The sequence below is a fragment of the Manis pentadactyla genome, chromosome 15 (genome assembly GCF_030020395.1).
Source record: "Manis pentadactyla isolate mManPen7 chromosome 15, mManPen7.hap1, whole genome shotgun sequence".
Classification (NCBI taxonomy): domain Eukaryota; kingdom Metazoa; phylum Chordata; class Mammalia; order Pholidota; family Manidae; genus Manis; species Manis pentadactyla.
Window position 1 is genome coordinate 60305222 of NC_080033.1, and position 19460 is coordinate 60324681.

Consider the following 19460-nt stretch of genomic DNA (forward strand, 5'->3'; position numbering starts at 1 on the left):
GAACATAAGTGTATAATTTGAGACTTTCAACAGGCCAAGGCTGGTACCATTTGAACAATATAAATAATGACAGTTTTAATCTGTAACCCACAGAATATAAGTATCCATAGATCTATAATGATATAAATGAGTGGATGGATGGATGAATGGACGGATGGATGGATGAATGGATGGATGGATGGATGAGTAGCTAAATAGGTAGGTAGATAGACAGACAGATAGATTAGATAAATAGCAGAGAAGAGACAGCTCTTCCTTACAGAAGAATTTCAGTTGATATAGGAGGAAAGAGGAAAATAGAAAATCACCATTAGGCAAACTCCACAGTAGTAATTATTATAGGCAAGACCCACCTCCAGTAGATGCTAATATTAGTAGAGAAATGTTTGAGGAAAAAAACTGGATATTTGTCTAGTTTCAAATACCTTACCTAAGATATTTACTAATAACAAAAAAGAAAGATGATAACTTTATAGGACAGAAACCTGACAGACACCACTATAATCAGGTGATCCAGTTACCAGCACCAGTAATGAGACACATATTGTGTATCCCTGACGTGATGCACGGAGAAGGCACACCACTTCCATGGCATTCTTCTAGAAATGCCCGACTTCAACCTAATCATAAAAAAATGGGACAAACCCAGTCAGAGAGACATGCTATGAAGTAACTGTGGATAAAATGAGAGTTCCTGTGGCCAGGATTCTTCCCTGGCCCTGGTTGACTAGCCTAATGCCACCTGTGGGCATTACATGGCTGTTGGCGCTATAAAAAGAGCTCCACCCAGTGCTCTGGGCCCAACACAGTGGTAGGGCTGCAAGGCTGCAGGTGAGCAGAGCAGAGGCTGGAGTGGTGGCAGCGCCAAGGACCAGAGGCCCAGAGGATGGCTGTGCGGGACAACTGTGCAGAGAGGCCCAGAGGACAGCTGTGCAGACAGAGAGGCCCAGAAGCAGAGACTGGCTTGCTGCATGCAGACTCGCTCTGAGTGAACGGGATTCTAGTGACTGACCTGACACCTGGAAATAAAGTTTTGGTATAACCCTTTCACCCCAAAGAGCATTCTGCTGTCCATTTCTTTGGTCACATTGAATCCATAGCAAACTTGCCCAGGGCTGAAACCCATTGGCAAGACAGTAACTGACCAGGGCTTCAAAAGTTTCATGTTCATCAAAGACTGAGGAACTGTCCTAGATTGGAGGGGACTAAGGAAACAGGACATTTATGCAGTGGGGGTCCCACACTGGATCCTGGAATAAAGGACATGAATGGGAAAATGGGTGGAATCCAGTTAGGTCTGTAGTTAAATAGTAAGGTATGAATGTTACTTTCCTGGTTTGATAGTTGCACAGTGGATGTGTTTGATGTTAAATTAACATTGTGGGCAGTGGGGTGAAGGGTAGACAGAATTCTGTACTATTTTTGCAACTTTTCCATAAATCTAAAATTACTTCAAAATAAAAATTTTTTTAATGTAAGAAAATAGCCATCACACCATATTCCCCCATCCTTCTAGGCCTCAGCAATCTCTGTTTTACTTTCTGTCTCTATAGATTAGCCTGCTCTGGACGTTTTCTGTAAATGGGCTCATACAACACGTGGTCCTTTGCAACCAGCTTCTTTGCCTTAGTATAATGTTTTCAAGTTTCATCCATGTTGTAGCACACATCAACACGTCATTGCTTTTTATTGCTGAATAATAATTCACCCTGTGGCTCTAACACATTTTGTTTATCCATTCCTTGCGTAATAGGCATTTGAATTGTTTCTTTTTGGCTGTTGTAAATAATGCTGCTGTAAACATGGTGTGCAAGTTTTGGTGTGGACACAAGTTTTGGGTTCTTTTGGGTATATACCTACGAGTGGAATTGCTGGGTCATGTGTTAACTGTTGAGCCTTTTAAGGAACTGCCAGACTGTTTTCCAGAGCAGTTGTACCATCTTATATTCCCACCAGCAAAGTCTAAGGGTTCCAGTTTCTCCACAGTCTCATCACCACTTTTTATTATCTCTTTTTTATTTTAGCTATCCTAGTGGGTATGGAATAGTATCTCAATTGCAGTTTTGATTTACTTCCCTGATGGCTAACAATGTTGAATATCTCAGAAGTCATTTTTAACATCCATTGCCCTCGGGCCAACAGTCACTTGTGAGATTCCTCAAGTGTGTTCAGCCTTGGGTCCGTCTCCTTAGGAGATCACTTGCCTAAAAACTACAATGGGGATCAGTACCGGAGAGGAGAGAGGAGGGCTGGTTTTGTTTTTGCTGGAGCAGGAAAGAGAAACGACTCCAGACTGCAGTTAGTAAGCAATAAACAGATTTTAAATTTTAAAAAAAAAACTACAATGGGTACTATCCCAAAGCTTTGAGAAATGAGTGAGCATTGGGTCCTCAGGGTTCCACATACCTTTATAAGAGGTGGAATCAAGGTGTTGGGGACTAGAGAGTCTGTGTGTCCTTCTAACAGGGATCTTGTTCATTCAAAAGACCCCAGCAGCCTTCAGTATGATGCCTTGTCCCTCTTACTCTCCACAGGAGGCCCTGAGGGTTCTTGTGACTCCAGCTTCAGTAGCAGCATCAGTGTCTTCACTCCAGCTAGGTAAGTGGTTTGTTTCAGCCAGAAGTGTTTATGGAAAGTGAGCAACCTGGAACTTTCCTGGGTGCAGCAGACTGCAGTGAAGACCCAAAGCAAACTCTGCTTAGGCCACTACAGGTGGCACAGGAGGTGCCTGATGAAGGAATCTGGAGGACACTGAGCAAGCCAAGCCCAGCCAGCTCAGCTGGACAAGTAGCTTTGGGGAGGGATCAGAAGCTCCTGAAGATCCGTAAATACAAGTTGTAGAAGTATAACAGTGCATGGTGACTGCAGGGAGACACTTGCAGACTGCTTTGTCCAGAACCCTTTGTTTATCAGGATAACGTGAGGCTGACAGGACTGACAAGCGGAAGGCTGTTCGAGGCGGTCCGGAGCAGTCAGTAATTGAATCTGATAGCGCATAGAGCTCTCGAGGTGCCCCGATCAGCTGTAATTGCGCGGCCTTCCACGCGGGGGCAGTGCAGGCCAAGCAGCGAGATAGTTCCTTTGCTTTCCGTCCCCCTCTGTGCCTGCAGGGTGATGCCCTTCCCCCAGGAGGGAATTGTCTCCATTGTGTCCCTATGTGACGCACCCAGGGGGTGAAATGGATGGTGGTTCTCCTACAGGGTGTTTCTTCTCCCTGGACTCACCGCTGACCCTGGGCCCTGGGGAATCAGTCACTCCTGAAGGAAAAATTCACTTAACCCCAAGAGGCTCTTTTCTCCCCAGACCCTTAGGATTTTTCCTCCCTTCATACCATTTTTTAGTTTATTCTTACCTCTGAAGAACCTATTGGTATTTTCAAAGAATGCCAGTTCTGACTATAAATATGGACTACTCCTAGAACCTCTCCCAAGTTTTTCAAACAAGCCAGGAAACATCATTCATTCATTTGTTTTCAGTTAGTTGTCACTCACACCAGAGCATCTGTCTGCATTCAGCCCTACAGGTTCCAAGATAAAGATCCGGCCCCTGAGTGTGATCCCTGACCCCGAGGTTCTCTCGTGGGGAGCCAGAAAGGCCATGATTGTTAGGATGGGGGCCTCGGCGTGGGTCGGCACTAGCTCAGTGAAGCTCGCTGGAATAAAGGCTAATGTGTGCTTCCTGTGCCGGATTCTCTGTGTCACATCACTGGATTTCGCTGATGTTGAAGTCCCACGGGGTCAGTGGTACTAGTATCTCCTCAGTTGTCTAGGGCCGAGGAGCAGCAGGGGGCTGCCACACAGAGAACAGACCTGGGAGGGACTCCACTGAGTGCAGGTGGGCTAGGGGCCCCCCCAACCATCCTGGTGTGACGGAGCAAGGCTCAGCCTGAATAGGGGGCAAAACGCTGGATAGACTTGAGATCTGTTTTGAAGGGAAAGTTGACAGGATTTGCTGATGGATGGGATGGAGTGGGAGGAGAGAAATGAGGGAAATAAAACTTCTAGGTTTTTGGCTTGAGCCAACTCAGGACATCCTGAGTCATTTCCCACACTGGGTGGAATGGGTGTGTGAGTGGCCAGTCAAGAGCACGGTTCAGGCTGGCTCCGAGTGTGACCCCAAGAGTGGCTAAGGAGGCAGGTTTGGGTCCTGGACTCTGGAACTCAGGGGAGAGATCTGGATGGAGATACAAAGGAGACTAGGGTGTCCTGCCCTCTGCCTGGTTCTGAAGGCTGCGGAAGCCAGGGTTGTAAGTGAGAGTGATAGGAGCAGACTCGTGATTTAGAAGACCTTTGGGTACTCCTGGAGAGGGTAGAGGAGGGAGGGGCCCAGAATGCAGCGGGAAAGCCTGTTGCAAGTTTGTCCCTATACTCCAGGCTGCAGGGAATTGTCCCACTCCAGGGAGCAGCTGTGGGAGGGGAGGGGAGGTCTCAGAGGAGGCAGAAATGGGACGGAACTGCCCGGCCGTGGAGGCCAGTCTGACTCCACTGCCTCCCTTGGGAGCTGGAGGTGCCGTTTGCTGGGGTGGGTCCCAGAGAGGCCTGTTCCCATGCTCCCGCCAGGAACCACCTGACTGGAGCCCGTGCCATCCTTGGTGTGTATTTGTCACTCGGGAGCCAATGCCAAATCCTACTGTTTTCAAATTTAAAGACCAAACAAGAGCAAACTATCTAGTGCTTTGTCTCCCACAAATGGAGGCTTCCTCGTGGCAGTCGTGCCCACTCAGTTAAGCTTTATTAGTCGAAGTTGGAGAGCTGAAGGAGCTTGCATATCGACCTCCCTAACTCACCTGACACGGGAGCCCTGGACAGGTGTTGCCATGTGCACAGGCTTCCACTCTGAGGCCCTGGGCTTCCCAAGGGCCATGGTGTCGTCAGTGAGGGAGATTCAGTACAGGTCTCCAGGTAGTGCTGGCTGGCTGCATAAGGCCAACAGAAAGATCTAGAATTCAGTGCTTCCCAACTGTTAGTGTCTGCTGATTTTTAAAAAGTGGTAAAGATTTTTTATAAAAAACAACATTGAATTCAGAAACAATGTTTTTTCAGATTTACCTTTCTTCTAATTTGATTAGAGATGTAACATAGGAATACCATGAAGAGTTAGACGTTACAGATATGAAGTGCTGTCCCCCAGAGAGCACCACTGGGACTTATCATTATTTATTGGTAGTATTGGAAGCATTATTCAATAATTTTGGTATTTTAATAGCCACAAGAGTGCCATACATTGAAAACTATAGTAGGTATACATGTAAGACATTCATTATGAATGCTTTATGAAAAAATGCTCAGTGGAAATGGCGTTTTGCAGACACCTTGAAATAAGTCAGAAACCCCCAAGAGTGATGTCTAGACTTCTTGGAACTGATGGAGAAATGTATTTTAAAATGTAGGTGAGCCCCCTTCTGTTCTCTAGGGAAGGTATGCCAGGGCAGAGGATACCCCATCTCAGGGTTTAGACCTGCAGCTCAGGAACTGAGCAGGCCGTGCAGCATGCCCTCTGTGGGAAGGCCTGGGTTCTGAGTCCTGGCTCCCCACTGAGCATGCCCAGAGCCCAGCACACAGCAGCAGGCCCCACCCAGCAGAGCAGCCAAAAGCTGCCCTTTCAAAGGTGGGTGAGGTCTTTCCTAGGCACCAAGATCAGTCTTAGTTTTCTGAGGTGTGTCTGCTTCCCATGTCCTTCACCTCCAACCAGCCAAGGGAAGTGAGACCCGGGGTGAGCATCTCTGGCTAAGGGAATGAGTTCTCCACACATGGCCCCATGGCCTTGGATGGGTCCCATACTGTCTCATCTATGCATTGAAGGATTGAATTATGTGAAACATGGGGATCCCTTTCAGCTATGATACTCTTGGTTGGTTGAAGATGACACCTGCGTCTCCAGCAGTCTTTAGGTACCCATGTCTGGAGAGGTTTGCTGGGGGGAAAGTCAGAGAATGTTAGTACACAAAATGCTGACAGATTTCACACCAGGATTTCACCAAGAAATCCTTCCTTTGTTATTAGGCCCTGACACGGTGCTACCCGAGAGAGGTGCCAAATGGACTGGCCCTTGCTTTCTCCCCTAGTAGAGACACTGAGCTTGCCAGAAGCATCTTGGGTCTCTGTGACTTAAGGAGCCCAGCTGGCCAAGGGACTGTGTAGCCTGTCATCTTGGGGCCCTGTTTGGGGCCCTGGGATTTGGAGTGTCCCTGGCACAGATCAGCACCAGGCTTCCCGGTGTCCTCTCCCACCCCACATGGAAACTTTGACCTACTGACCAGAAACTGCATTGACAGGTGTGTATGACAGCCTCTTTCTTCCTCCAGCACACCGGCTGCTGGGTCTGACCTAGGCAGAGAGTGGCTGGTCTCCACAGGGGCTGCCTTTCAGCTGCCCCTGCCAGGGGACAGCTGGAAACACTACTGCCCTAGACTCTCCTGAGCCTGGCCCGTGAGGAGGCAGTGCTCTGCAGTGCTGAGGCCACTCTAGACTCAGGTTGCTCACAGTCGTATTGCCAGCCCACCACTTCATGACTGTGTGACCCCGAACAGGTTCATAACACCACTGGGCCTGAACCGCACAGTGGACTGCAGGGAGCTGGGCTTGACGCTGCTTTCCTGCCCACCAGCTCAGGACGTGGTGATTGCTAGGCCAGGGCAGTCCAGAGTCCCCCAGGGAGATAAAAACAAGAATGTGGCGGTGACCTGCCAGGCACAGGGTACTCGTGGCACCCTGGGCCCCGTTTGGCAGCTGGAACACCACACAGCTCCTGCTGGGAAAAGGGACTCGCCATGGATCTCAGGCTCACTGGGTTAGGAAAGCTGGGGCAGGGAGTGGGGCAGCCTCCGTTCGTTCCCCTGCCTTCTGAGCTCCTGCTCTGTGGAGGCCTCGGGCTGCAGGTGGCTGGCCCCAGGAGAGTGATAATGGAGCATGCCAGAGGGGGCCCAAAGGAGGCCAGCAGGATGGGGAAAAGAAGGCCTTGGAGCTAAGACAGTAAATCCTGGCCACTGGTAGGAGAGAGGGAGTGCCTAGCAAATGGTCAGAGAAGAAAAGTAAATGTTCTGGAAGCCCTGGGACGGATTGCCAGCCGGACGCTGTAGACCTGCTCTTTGTGGGGCAGCCACCATCACGTGGCTGCTGAGCACAGGCGATGTGGCAAGTCTGAACCACTACGCTCTGGGGGCATGAAATACACGCTGGGTTTCAAAGACTTGGGACACGTGTTGATTTTTATATTGGTTATATGTTAAAATTATACTTTTGGGTATGTTGGGTTAATTCTAATTAAAACTAATTTCACCTGCTACATTTTACTTTTTAATACAAAACTAGAAAATGTAAAATTCCATATTTGGCTCATGTTATGTTTCTATTAGACAGTGAGAGAGAGATTAAGAGATTGACTGGGAGCCCAAGTTTGCTGCCCTGGACTCGCCTGTCTGTGTGTTAGTTTCCCGCCTGTCTCAGGCCACCAGAGAACCCAGGTGTTTGCATATCATTGGAAGACCCAGAACTTCCAGCCACTTGGCTCCCGGGGAAATCTCAGCAGCAACCCTGCCCAGAGGCTCAGGTCTGCTGGGCCCTGTCACTCTCAGGCCCAGCCCTCCTGGCCAGCAGATGATAGAAGTGCCCACTCTCACCCCCGAAATGAGCACCATAGGGAATCATCAAACTATACTAAACAGTAGTTCCGTTTAGCCGGTAAAGAGCCCACAATCGGGCTCTTTAGGAATTGACATCAAATGAGCTTCAGAGGCTGCAGGCTAATTAGGAAAACATGGGCTTTGAGCTCCTGATGCAAATGAATAATTGAGCAGCCTGGAAATACCTTGGAAGACCGCTTTGTACGGAGTGGCCACTGGTCCATACTCATTGTGGTGCCTTTGGGCGAATACATGTGATGCATGGGCAGGAAGGGAGCCCCTCCGTGACATCCTGAGGCTCTGCCCATGCCGTCCCCATCCCTGAAGGCTGCAGCCTCTGCCTGGGAACCGTGCTCTGGGCAGAGGACTTGTCAGTGTCCCAGATGTACCCAGCCTCCTCAGGGCTGCTTGGCAGGAGTTTTCTTTGCCTAGAGACCAGCAAGACTTTGGTCCAGGAGGCCTGTACCCTACGGAGCAAAGCACATTCTGAATAAGCTCATTTCTCAGAGGCAGAGGCTGTGTTGCCTCTTCCCAGCTCAGTGTTACAGCTTCAGAGGCAACTCTCAAGGCTTCTCAACCAGGCACCACACCATGCTAAGTGCTCTGGAGTATGGCAAGGTGGAAAGCCACCACCCTGTCCTCACTCGAGAAATATTCTCAGCTGCCTGGTGAAGGACCTGTTGGATGTTGCAGGTGCTATCAGGGCCATCCCCTGGACTCTCAGGAATTGGTGGTTTTATCAGCAGAGGGTCTAGACTTAGTCCTGAGGATGCTAAACAGCCTTTCAGCTCTAAGGTCTGCTGGGGCCCAGCTTGGTGACATCACAGAGGTGTTCTCCAGCACAAACCAGGCTAGTGCTGGAAAAAGAAAACGGGAAGTGAGTGGGCACCCAGCAGGCTGGCCCTCCTCCCCCAAATGTGGTTGTCATAGCTCCAACCTTGGAAAGGGAGGAGGGAAGCTGAGGGAGAGAAACTAGCCCTCCACAAGCCATGCAAGGGTGTGTGCCATCTGCCCCCTCCTAGGACAGTGTGTGTGGTTCTGCCCGCAGGTGGTGGGGCAGGGTGGTGCTGCGGCTCGGTGGGAGGGTCTGCAACCTGCTTCAGCTCGGCTCTCTTCCCTGGTCTTGCCCACAGCACTGAAAGGGCCCCTGTGACCCTCCACCTCGATGGGATTGTGCAGGTCCTAAACTGCCACCTCAGTGACATGGCCATCGGGATGATGACCAGGATTGCTGTCCTGAAATGGCTCTACCACCTCTACATAAAGACTCCTCGGAAGGTAGGTGAGCCCCCAGGCCCATCGGCCTGGTAGTCCTCCAAGCCAGTATCTTCTTCCGGGTCCACCTTTGTTTTTGAGGACCTACCTTTGCTGGATAGGGTTTCTGTCACTGCAGTTCTGGAGAAACCCTGGCAGGCAAAGTGACAGGTGCCTGAGGAGCCCTTGGTGTTGTGGGGAGGTCCATGCAGTGGGACCCTGTCCAGGCTGAACCTAGTCTCTTGGAGCAAGAGAAAGCTCACAGGTGCCTTGCATGGCTCTTCTCTGCCCCGCAGATGTTCCGGCACACAGACAGCCTCTTCCCCATCCTACTGCAGACACTCTCGGACGAGTCTGACGAGGTAGGTCAGCAGCCCCTTCCTTTGGTGCTAGGCCACCCAGCCTCCCCGCTGGACTGGCTGATGGGATCTCAAAGCCGGCAGGCTCTTGCTTGGTTGCTCTCTTAGTCACCACCCAAAAAATTGCCCTCTTCTTCCAAACTAGTAAGGTGCTTCCTTTCAGACTGAAGCTGTGTTTAATGCTCTTGGCTTTGGGAATATGGACTTATCCTCTGTCATCCCTCCTGAGGAGCACGCTGGGTCAGCACGTGGCGAGGAAGCCAGCATGTGCGGGAACTCACTCGCTTGTCCCTGCAGAGCAGGGGCAGTGCGGGTCAGCGCCTGAGGGCAAGGTCTTGCTCCGCTTAGCGACCTGAACTGAGCAAGTCCCTTCACAACTGCGTCTGTTCCCTTCTCTGTTCAATGCAGTAGTAACAGGACATCGCGTGATGAGAATGAAACGACTCACGGAAAATGCTAAGTGCCAGGTTGGGCCTGCCAGGCCCTCTGTGAGCATCAGTGGTATTCTGTTCACTCAGCTAGACTCCATTTTGACGTCTAGTTTAAAGTTGGACCCTTAAGCTTTGCTTTGTCTGGGTCACCAAGAGCAAAAGGGAGAGGCCAGCCCCGATGCCGGGCAGCAGGAGTAACCCCAGCCGGGAGGCTGACCCGGGATGGGGAGGGAGAGAGAGCTGCGCCCTCTGTCCTGCAGCTCTCTGGGGCAGGGGCACAGCTGTGCCAGCTCTGCTCTCAGCAGCACTTCATTCCATGGAGTTCGGGTGAGGTAGCTCTTCTCAGGGCTCCCTGACCTCCCCGCCAAGGGCAGGTTTTGAAGCTGGGCACTGCCGTCTGCCAAGGGGCATCCCTTCCCTCCACCCACACGGCCGCAAGCCGCACCTTGACCGGCCCCTCTCCTTCCCTCCTCCGGCGCTGGCCAGAGCTGTGTCCTCCAGGACGCTGTGGGCACGTAAATCTACAGACCTCCCGAACTGCCCAAAGGGAACATGGGAGTAGACAAGGGCTAGGGATTGGGGGAGAAGATAAGGGGATGTGGCTCACAACTTCCAGTAGCATGAGGCAATTCGATCTTCCCTGGGCTGGTACCAGGCTTGTGTGGGGCCCAGGGCAACTGCCCTGCAGCCTGAATTTGCCTTCCTGACCTTAAGCTAAAAGAGATGCAGACAGGCAGGTCAGTGTCTATTTCTAGGTCTTCTAAGGTACTCTGCATTTCCAGAAAAATCCAACACAGATGGTCTGGGAATCTGCCCTCGACCGCTCCATGCACACACACTGCCTTCTCTTTCTCTTTCCCCACCATCCTGGCTGCAGCCTAAGGCCCAGGTGGACATGGCCCAGTTCTGCCTGAGTTGGGAATGACTCACTGCACAGTCACGGCCCTCATTTCAATAAAAAAAGAAAGAGAAGATCTTTGCCGATTGGTTCCTTCCCTAGGACTTTACTGGAAGCAGCTGAGTTTTCAGTCCTTTAAATTCCGCTGTTTAATCCCATCCAGCTCTCTCGGCTTGTGATTGGTTTTTGTGTGCGTGTGCATTTAAAGGGAGCAGGAGGAGATGCAGTCCATTAAACAGCTCTGTTCAGGTTGCGGCTGTGGGAATGCGATTTGCTGAAGTGCCAAATGTTGCCGGGGCTTTGGGACACATTTGTGGGCCTGCAATGGGGGCTGGGGACAGTGGTGGGGACGGAGCGGAGGCGTCATCACAACGCAGTGAAGAGTCCCTGCTTTCCCATCCCTCCAGGGGGGGCGGGATTTGGGGGCCTCAGTAATCAGTGGGGAGTCCTGATTCTGCCACATCCTTCATCATCAGGTCACCTTCTTAAGTGTCCCCTCCTGAATCTCTTCGGTGACCTTGAGGACATACTGTGTACTTAGCAGTAGAAATACAGCCATGAACAAGACAAAGTCCTTCTTCTCTTGGAGCTTCCTTTCTAGAACTCTGCTCGCATTTCCCCAGTATTTCCAACCAAAGCCCTATCTCAAACTGGGGGCTCCCTAAGGTTCAAGACTCCAAAAGCCCATCAGTCAGATCAGACCACAGCCAGAAGGCCCCTTCCTATTGCGGCTTTGTGGAGCCTCCTTTGCTAATAGAATTTAACCAGACACTAAGCCTGGAGGGTTTTACATCCAGCCTGGGGCCTCGGGGCACAGGTCATCCATTGTCTTGGATACTACTAATAACGCCGAACTTACATAAAGTCATTACTGCCAGGAGCTATGCTAGACCCTTGGTTTGTAGTATCCAGAGAACCTTCAACAAGTCTACAGGGATGTAACATTATTTCCATTTTGCAGTTCAGAAAACTCAGGCCTAGGGAGATAAAGTACTTTGCCCACAAAGTTGTGAGGCCAAACTCAAAACCAGATATTTTTGACTCCAAAGCCCATCTTCCTAATCACTTGACCATCATACCTGTGTTTCAGCTGGTGTCACCCCAGCTACCCCGTCAGAGCCAGCTGGGGAAGTGGGGAGCTTGTGTGTCTCATTGTATCATCATTCCCATGTCTGGCCTTCATCTCTTGTCCCACATATTCTTAAGAAGAGTTCTCCATTTTTAGAGAGGTGTATATATTCTGCAAAAGCTCTCCTGTCAGCCCCCAGGCCCTTTGTCCACTTTTCTTATTGATTTGTGGAAGATCTTTGTATATTGGAGACATAAGGTTTGTCATCTGTGTTGCAAATGTTTTTCTCTCACAGTATGATTATGATAAGCCCATGTGCTTCTCACCCTTGCTGAGCACCACTGGTCCCAGGGGACAGTGTACCCAGGTGTAAATGACGCAAGAGATGGGCACAGGCACTTCCAGCTCTGCCCACTGCCGTGTTCCGCAGTCTCATTGGCACGTGGCTGTGCTCACATGTCCTCTGTCTGCCATTGTTCCTCAGTTCTACCCCAGTGACAGCTTGGTAGTCCACGCCTTTCTGGCATCCTTTATTCAGGATAAGTGGCTATTTCCTGAGTACCACCTTCTTGCAGACTTTATCTGAAAATCCCTTTTATCAGAAAGAATTTGCAGGTGTCAAATTAATATTCCTGGCACCAGAGTAGAAATTCTCCCATTAGCTAGAGGTCCAGTTACTTGTTTTTAAGTGAAAATGTGACCCTGATTTCAACAGCATGGAATGTAGAGCACACGCTCAGAGCTTCCCCGGGGGAATCTGTTGGGGAGGTGAGACTGCTTCTTCCCCTGTCCAGAAAATGCTGTTTGTCAGCTGCCCTCTAAGCCTGCAGCTGCCTGAGTGAGCGCTGCCCACGAGACCAGGAGACAGGGCCTCTCAGTGGTCTAATGGTGTGGCTGGCCCTGGCAGGGCCTCGGGGTGATTCCTTAACCCCATCCCACTCTCAAGCACAGCTGCCCGTCAACCTGCATTGGTGGGTATATGTCCTTATCCATTTGTCTAGCCCTGTGGGATGTACAACCCCAGGTGCAAATGCTGACGTGACTGCGGGCTCGGGCTGCTGATGTGCCAGCGTAGGCTCACCGACTGTAAGGGATGTCCCTCCGTGCTGGGGGAGGTGATGGGGGCTGGGGGGTGGGGCCAGGAGCTGCACGTGTGCTGGGCAGGGGCTCTGCAGGCAATCCCTGTACTTTCTGTTTGGTATTGCTCTGAGCCTGAAACTTCCCTAAGAAATAAAGTCTATTCAAAACAAACAAAAAATATGTAGAACTTTTTTTAAAAATCTGTCTCAGAGGAGACTTGAAAGGACATCTGGTGCCCCTCTAAGAGCACATAGTGCCCAGACAACGGATCACCAGTCCTGAGACTGAATCCCAGCTCCAAGCCCTCCTCACCAGGGACCTGAGGCAGAGTCTAATCTGCCTAAGCTGTGAAGTGGGGCTAATGACGCCTACGCTTGCCTCACAGACTGTTTAAAGAGACAGTGTAATGCTCCTGACCAGATCCTGGCCCATCGTATCAACCTGTTTGTCATGACAAGTTCATGAGGCATTTTCCTGTGTTAAAAATGTCCCACCCAGGAGCGAGGCTTATCCCCGTACATGTGAGTCATCTTGTAAAGCTTTAGAGTCCTTCTTGCAGGTCTTATTCATTATGAAGTTTACTTCCGGTATTTCACGTGTTGTGATATTGAGTGGTGTCCCTTCCCAATAATATTTTCTCCCCAGATCATAGAGCAGCCTGTGGTTAAGAGCACAGGCTTTGGAGTCAGGCAGTCCAAGAGTCTGGTCCTGGCTTTGTCACTTAGTAGTCGATTGACCTTGAGCAAATAACCTGGCTTCTATGAGCCCCAGTTTCCTTATCTGAAAACTGAGAATAATAGTGGACCCATTCTCCAAGGCTTATAGTGAGGATTAAATGAAATCAGGAATGTGAGGATTGAATGAAATCAGGAATGTACATGCAGTAAATGTTAACTCCTCTGATGCTGGCAATAATTTCTATAAAAATGTCCAAGACACACACTGAAGTCAGGAAGATGGGCTCCCTTTTTGCCCCGCGTGCTTCCTGCCTCAGCTCCAGCAGCCAAAGCAGGACAGAGGCCGCTGCCATCCCGTTGCCCTGCCATCCTCAGGACCTCAGAGGCCCGCGCGGGTGGCCAGCATGGGCGGCGGTCTGAGCCTCGTCGTCCATCTCTGGGTCGCAGAAAGGCTGAGGGGAAGACAGCAGGCCAGAGGAGCAGCCCCCTCACAGCATCCCTGTCCCCTTCTCGGCCCCACCTCGGCGCCCCCAGGCTCCTGAGGAAGAGCTGCCCAGAGCAGCATGGGGGTGCGTCGGCTGGGTCTGCACTTCGCAGGGGGAAGGGTCCCAGCTGGCTGCTTTGGGTCCCAGGAAGGGGCGAGCAGCGGCGTCGATGGGAGCTGCACTGGGGCCTCTTGCTCAGAAGCAAGCCCTTTAGGCGCTCCCTCCTGGGGCCTCCAGGGGCAGCCTCCCCGGTCTTCAGAACATTCCGGAGCTAGGGTATCCTCAACACTTAAGAGAAGAGGTTCTAAACCCAGAAGAAGCCCTCTTTCCCTCCCCTAGTTTCAGAGTAATTATGAGGAGAAATTGCTGACGGGAGCTCCTTGCTTATGTGACTGATGTAGAAGCAGAAAAAAAAGAATGAGAATCACCTTTCTGGGAAATCCAGGCAGGATTGTGAGGGCATTATTCATGGCAATGGTAGTTTCTGGCTCAGGAACCCATTAACTGCATGAAAAGTGTGGCCCAGCGTGACATTCAACGTGACGTAGGAGGCTGGGATGGTGGGCGGCTGGTGGGGTAGGTCTAAGGAGTGGTTTGGGGGCATCTAACAATAGTACTTAAACAACCGTGGGAGCAGTGGTGTACCCCAGTACAGGGCAGCTGGGTACCTTCCCTGGCCTCGACCCCATGGTACATCTCAGAAGTGTCTGGACCCATAGGGCAGGGGCCCATGGGCCATCCCAGGCTTTGCTGAGTCCTGAGGGAAGGGGGGCCATCAGCTGTTCTCTTTGGTGCAAGATTAGCCTACCAACCCACATGTCAGGGCACTCAGCCCTCACCAGCATGGGGTCACTGGGGAGCGACGTAGCTGTATTTGAGGGATGGTTGGCTTTCCCTTTAGAAACCACAGGGGTGCTCTGTGCTGGACCCCACATGTCTGTGGCAGGAGACCAGGAGGAGAAACCCAGAGTTTATGGGGTCACTGCTCTGTTTGGGGTTCAGTGCATCAATTGTCTTAACAAATCTGTCTGGTGGTCTTCGAATAGTTTTAATTATCCCTAGTCTGATATAAGAGGAAATTCAGGCATGAGGAGGAGAACTTGCCCACTGTGAACACCACCAAGAGCGAGAAGTTAGGCCTCTGATTCCAGAGCGCCTAAAGTGGCACCCAAGGTCTGACCTCACTGCAGAGTGGGGTTCCAGCCGGGATGGGGACACCACTTCATGCAGGCCAGCCCCCTCTCCCATTTTAGATGCCCCTTTTCTCCAGGCATCTACCTTTGACCTGCCCGTGGGCTGCCCACCATCCGCAGGAGTGGGGCCAGAGGCTGGGCCAGCTGCAGGGCAGTGTGGGAAGTGGCCCAGGTGAGGAACGGGAGGGCAGGCCTCTGCCCACTGCCTCGCTCTCCGTGGGACCAGGCAAGGCCACAGAATCTCCTCGCCTCAGTTTCATCCCTAAAATGCCGTTGGACTGGGCTGTGTTCATCTCGTCCAGCTCTGACTCTGTGTGGTCCTGACTCCACTCCCTGGAATACTAATGCTGCCTGCTCAGAAGGGGACAGTCTTCCCGAAGAATGGGACTTGTTTTTCCCTCTCATATCCTTGCCTCAGTTTTTTTTTTTCCACTCCAATTTTCATTCCACCCACTTCCCAAAACAAACAAAAACAACCCCTCCAACCCTTGCCTCAGTTTCAAAGATTTCTTTACAGGCAGATCACGTGATCAGGTCAGCCACTAGCCAGGGAACCAAAGGGTAAGATGTCAGGGCCCCAGAACTTGGTTCCTCCTGCCGAGAGCCCACCCCTTGTGGGAGATGAGTTGGGCCCCAGTGCAGACAGCCTGAAAGAGAAAGGTGCCGGCCTTTCCCTACCAGAGCCCTCCAGGGGCCCCACCGAAGACACGGGGCACTTGTCCACTCAGCTCTTCCTGCGGCTGACCCTGCAGCGTCCCTCAGGGGCCTTGGGGAGAAAGTAAGAGGAATGACCCGCCAGCAAGGAAAGGACAGTGGGCTCCAGGGACAGCCGGCCACAGGACCCAACAGGCCCCACGGAGGCACAGGCAGTCACCACTAGGGGTCCCAGGAGGACTTTGGTCTTTTGAAATGAGCCCTTGGCTTTATTTTTTATTTTTTGATTTTTTTTTAACTGAAGTATAGTTGATTTACAATATTATATTGGTTTCAGTTATACAACACAATGATTTGACAGTTGCATGCATTATTAAATCCCTACCCCAATAGTGTAGTTACTGTCTGTCAGCATGGAAAGATGTTGTAGAACTGAGCCTTTTAAGTCATTGCTGGGGAGGAGAGAGATGGCATGGAGACAGCCCCAGAACTGCCTGGAAGGCAGGCCTCTAACCACTCTCACTGCCCAGGGCCTCTCCGTTCTGTGCTTTCAGCACCCACATCAGCCACCCTCTAGTACGGGACCTGCATAACCGCAATGGGCCAGGCAGCATTCGGCTCGGGGAGGCAGGTCTGTGTGCCGGGTGGATTTGTAGTATTTATTTCTGGATTCCTTCCCCTAATGGGCAAGTAAGGATGCAAGATCCCAGGTGTATGTGTGTTGAGCAGGGGGCTGCTGCCTGGTACACCTGGGCTCCTGAGGAAGGCAGAAAGTGGGCTGAGAAGGGTGGAAAAAGGGTGCTTTCCCAAAGTAGGGCCCAGCAGTAGAGGAGGAATTCGATGAAGGGGGGCCAGTTGGGGACCACCTTCCCCTGGGTCAGGCTGGGGGCTCTTGCAGAGGCAAACTGCAGGGCCCAGGGGCAGCAGGGGCCATTCTGGGCCTGACCACCTATGTCTCCCTGAACTCAGGAAACGATGGGTAACCTGACCTAGGAAGGCTGAAGCGCAGCAGCCCAAGCACAACCCCCACAACAGAGCCATCCAGACCAGGACCGCCGTACGAACCCTCTGGAGCTTCTAAATCCAGCTGCCTCGGTCTTAGCCCAGACCTCCCGAATGGTTCTCTCAAAGCGGGCCTTGCTGCATGGGGCTGGTGTTTTCCACAAGCCTCATGTGATTCTGATGCACATCTCAGCCTAAGATCCTACTGGGGGGCTGTGAGCCATGCTCCTAGCTCTCGGCTCTGATGCCCCCTCTCTCTGTAGCCTGTGGGATGGTGGCCAGTCCCAGGGCCCCTATTTTCACTCCCCACCCACTCGTGGTATCTTCAGAAGCCAAAATTTCTCCCAATATGTGTGTCAGTCTTTCCTCCTACGGAGATGGCCAAAGCTGAATTTCCCTGACATCTTCCTATTGGCAGTTCACAAGGCCCACAGGCCGAGAGAGGAGTCTGAGCCTAGAGATGCTGAGGACACCCCCAGCCCCACCCCCACTGCTCGTGGGAAAAGCTAACACCTAACAGTTGTTTGCTGCATGCCAGGCCCTGTGCTAGGCACCATGTGTGGCTGGTCTTAGTTCATCTCCACAACAACCCTTGGGGGGTAGGTTCTTTCCTGTTCCCACTTTTCCTGAGCAGAAACTGAGACTCAGAGACGTGAAGGAACTTGGTCAAGAGCTCTGCTTAGATGCTCCGTGAACCCCATTTGTCACACACCACCCACCCACTCCTCTCACATGTCAGGGCTGGCCAGGGCCTTGTGCACTCAGACCTCATAACTGTCACACGATATGAGGACAGGCTGTGTCTAGCACATAGTAGGTGCTCCAAAACATTTTATGAGAAAGTGAACAAATAGGAGGTGGGGTGGGTGCTGAGTGAGCGCACTCGGGCCTGCCAGGCTGACCCCAGGGCCGGGGCTGGGTGTTTCTTGCAGGGATGCGGGGGTTAAGCAGACCTGGAGGCAGCCAGGAGACCAGGGAGCCCTGTGCTGCTCTCCCGGTTGCCATGGCCAGTGCCCCAGAGACAGCGGGCTATCGGCTCCTCGCCTGGTAACCACGCTATAATGGTGTGTGCACTGCTCCCATGCTGCCCTCAGCGTTCCTGCATGGCTCACAGGGAGAATTTATCATGCTGAGAGTGCAGCTTGCTGCTTGGGGCCTGGCATGATGCCCTGAGCAGTGGCTGCCATCAGCAGGAAGGACACGCTGGGGGGTCAGGGGGCTGGGCTCCAAGCTGTCTTACCTCAGGCTGGCCTTTCTGTACCCTCAAGAGGGATGACTGGTCGAATGGTTTAAGCTGCCAGACCCTGCACTGTGCTGTGGCTATTAGTGGAACTTAGGACAGCAGTAGGTGCTTGCCCTTTGCATATGAGAGAACTACCACTTAGGGAAGGATTTCAAAGTTTATTAAAAGTGAGAAAAGAAGAAAGCAATCCTGATCCCTCAGGCATGCTTTCAAGGTCGGACAGCAAATGGAGATGAAATTTTTTTTTAACTTGATTTTGCCCTATTAAGACCTAAAAGGATTTTAATTTAAGCAGGGTGGTTTTCTCAGTGGGAAATAAAATAGATCACAGCCTAAAAAACCCTCCTCTCCTGCCCCCATCTAAGGTTCTTCTCTGTGGCCAGTGCGTTGCCTGTCGCGGAAGGCAGGGCTGTGGGACCTGCCCCCACCCCGTTGTAGCCCAAAGCTTTCCTAGGAAAGTAACCACTCCTTTCCTGGGTTGGGCTGGGGCATGATTGCTGCCTTGTGTCGATCAGGTTTACTCTTGCCAGAGTGGGGGCCTCTGGCCCAGGTGCTGGCTGGTGCTGGGTGCCTTCTTCCAAAGCGCCATAGAGTGGCTGCTTGGGGGCCTGTGGCAGTTCTTTGGCCCTCCTCCAGCTCCCCCAGGGGACGCTTCCTGGGAATGGCAGCCGGGCTTCCTAGGGTCAACTCTCTGGCCAATTCCATAGGCCACAAGAGCCATTCAGTTATGTGGTGAGGGACTCCAGAGGCCTGACCTGCTGGGCTGTACCCATTGCAAGGGAAGGGGACAGGCTTCTGGTGGAAGGTAGCAGAAGGCCCCATGGCTCCCTGTGGACGCCTGCCCTCAGTGCCTCTGTGCCGATTACTCTTAGCTCTACTTCCCAAAAGTAAGGAGCAGCCTGACCTGACCCAGATCTCAGGCACGACCACGGGCCCCACAGCTCTGGGCAGAGGCGTCAGGTAGCCTTGGCAGCGGCCCTCATGAGCCAGACCTCAGCCTCAAGGGCCTTTAACCCGAATTCACCTCCCTGCCAGCACCTCATGTGTCCCTTGGAAACATTCTTGCGGCTTTTTGCTGGCCAGGACTGGAGAGGGCCCAGCTTGGGGATTTCCTTCCCTCCTTGGAGGCCTGGAAGGCTGAACCAGTTGACATCTGGGGCCCAATCAGCTGACCAGCAGCCTAGCCAAACTTTTGACGCAAGTTTCTTAGAGATAAGTGGGTAGAGTGGGAGGCCTCCCCACCCATCCCCCTGGCAGAAGTTATTCAGAACCATCCATCTTCCATTTCCTGCCTGGTGCTGTAGGTCAGCTGGTATTTATTCACTATCTGCCTAGTGCCCCACCCTGGGACTTCATGTTCAGAAGTCTTGGTAGGAGGCAAGGACAGGCCCCCAGCCTAGGGAGTTGGCCTCAAGAAGCTCTGGGGCCCCAGCTGTTCCCAGGGTGGTAAAGGAGCAGTTACCAAACACCTTGGAGACAATGAAAGAGGGAAGC

General features: G+C 52.0%; 1 protein-coding gene across 2 annotated transcripts in view; it reads left to right on the top strand.

The window, feature by feature from the left end:
• The window catches only part of VAC14 (VAC14 component of PIKFYVE complex), a 101789-nt gene that overhangs the window by 21571 nt on the left and 60758 nt on the right, over nt 1-19460 (top strand). For both annotated transcript variants that reach the window (XM_036926902.2, XM_036926900.2), the window contains exons 10-12: nt 2535-2598; nt 8755-8899; nt 9172-9237. In XM_036926902.2, coding sequence (XP_036782797.1) covers nt 2535-2598; nt 8755-8899; nt 9172-9237 — 275 coding nt within the window. The remainder of the gene's footprint in view (nt 1-2534; nt 2599-8754; nt 8900-9171; nt 9238-19460) is intronic.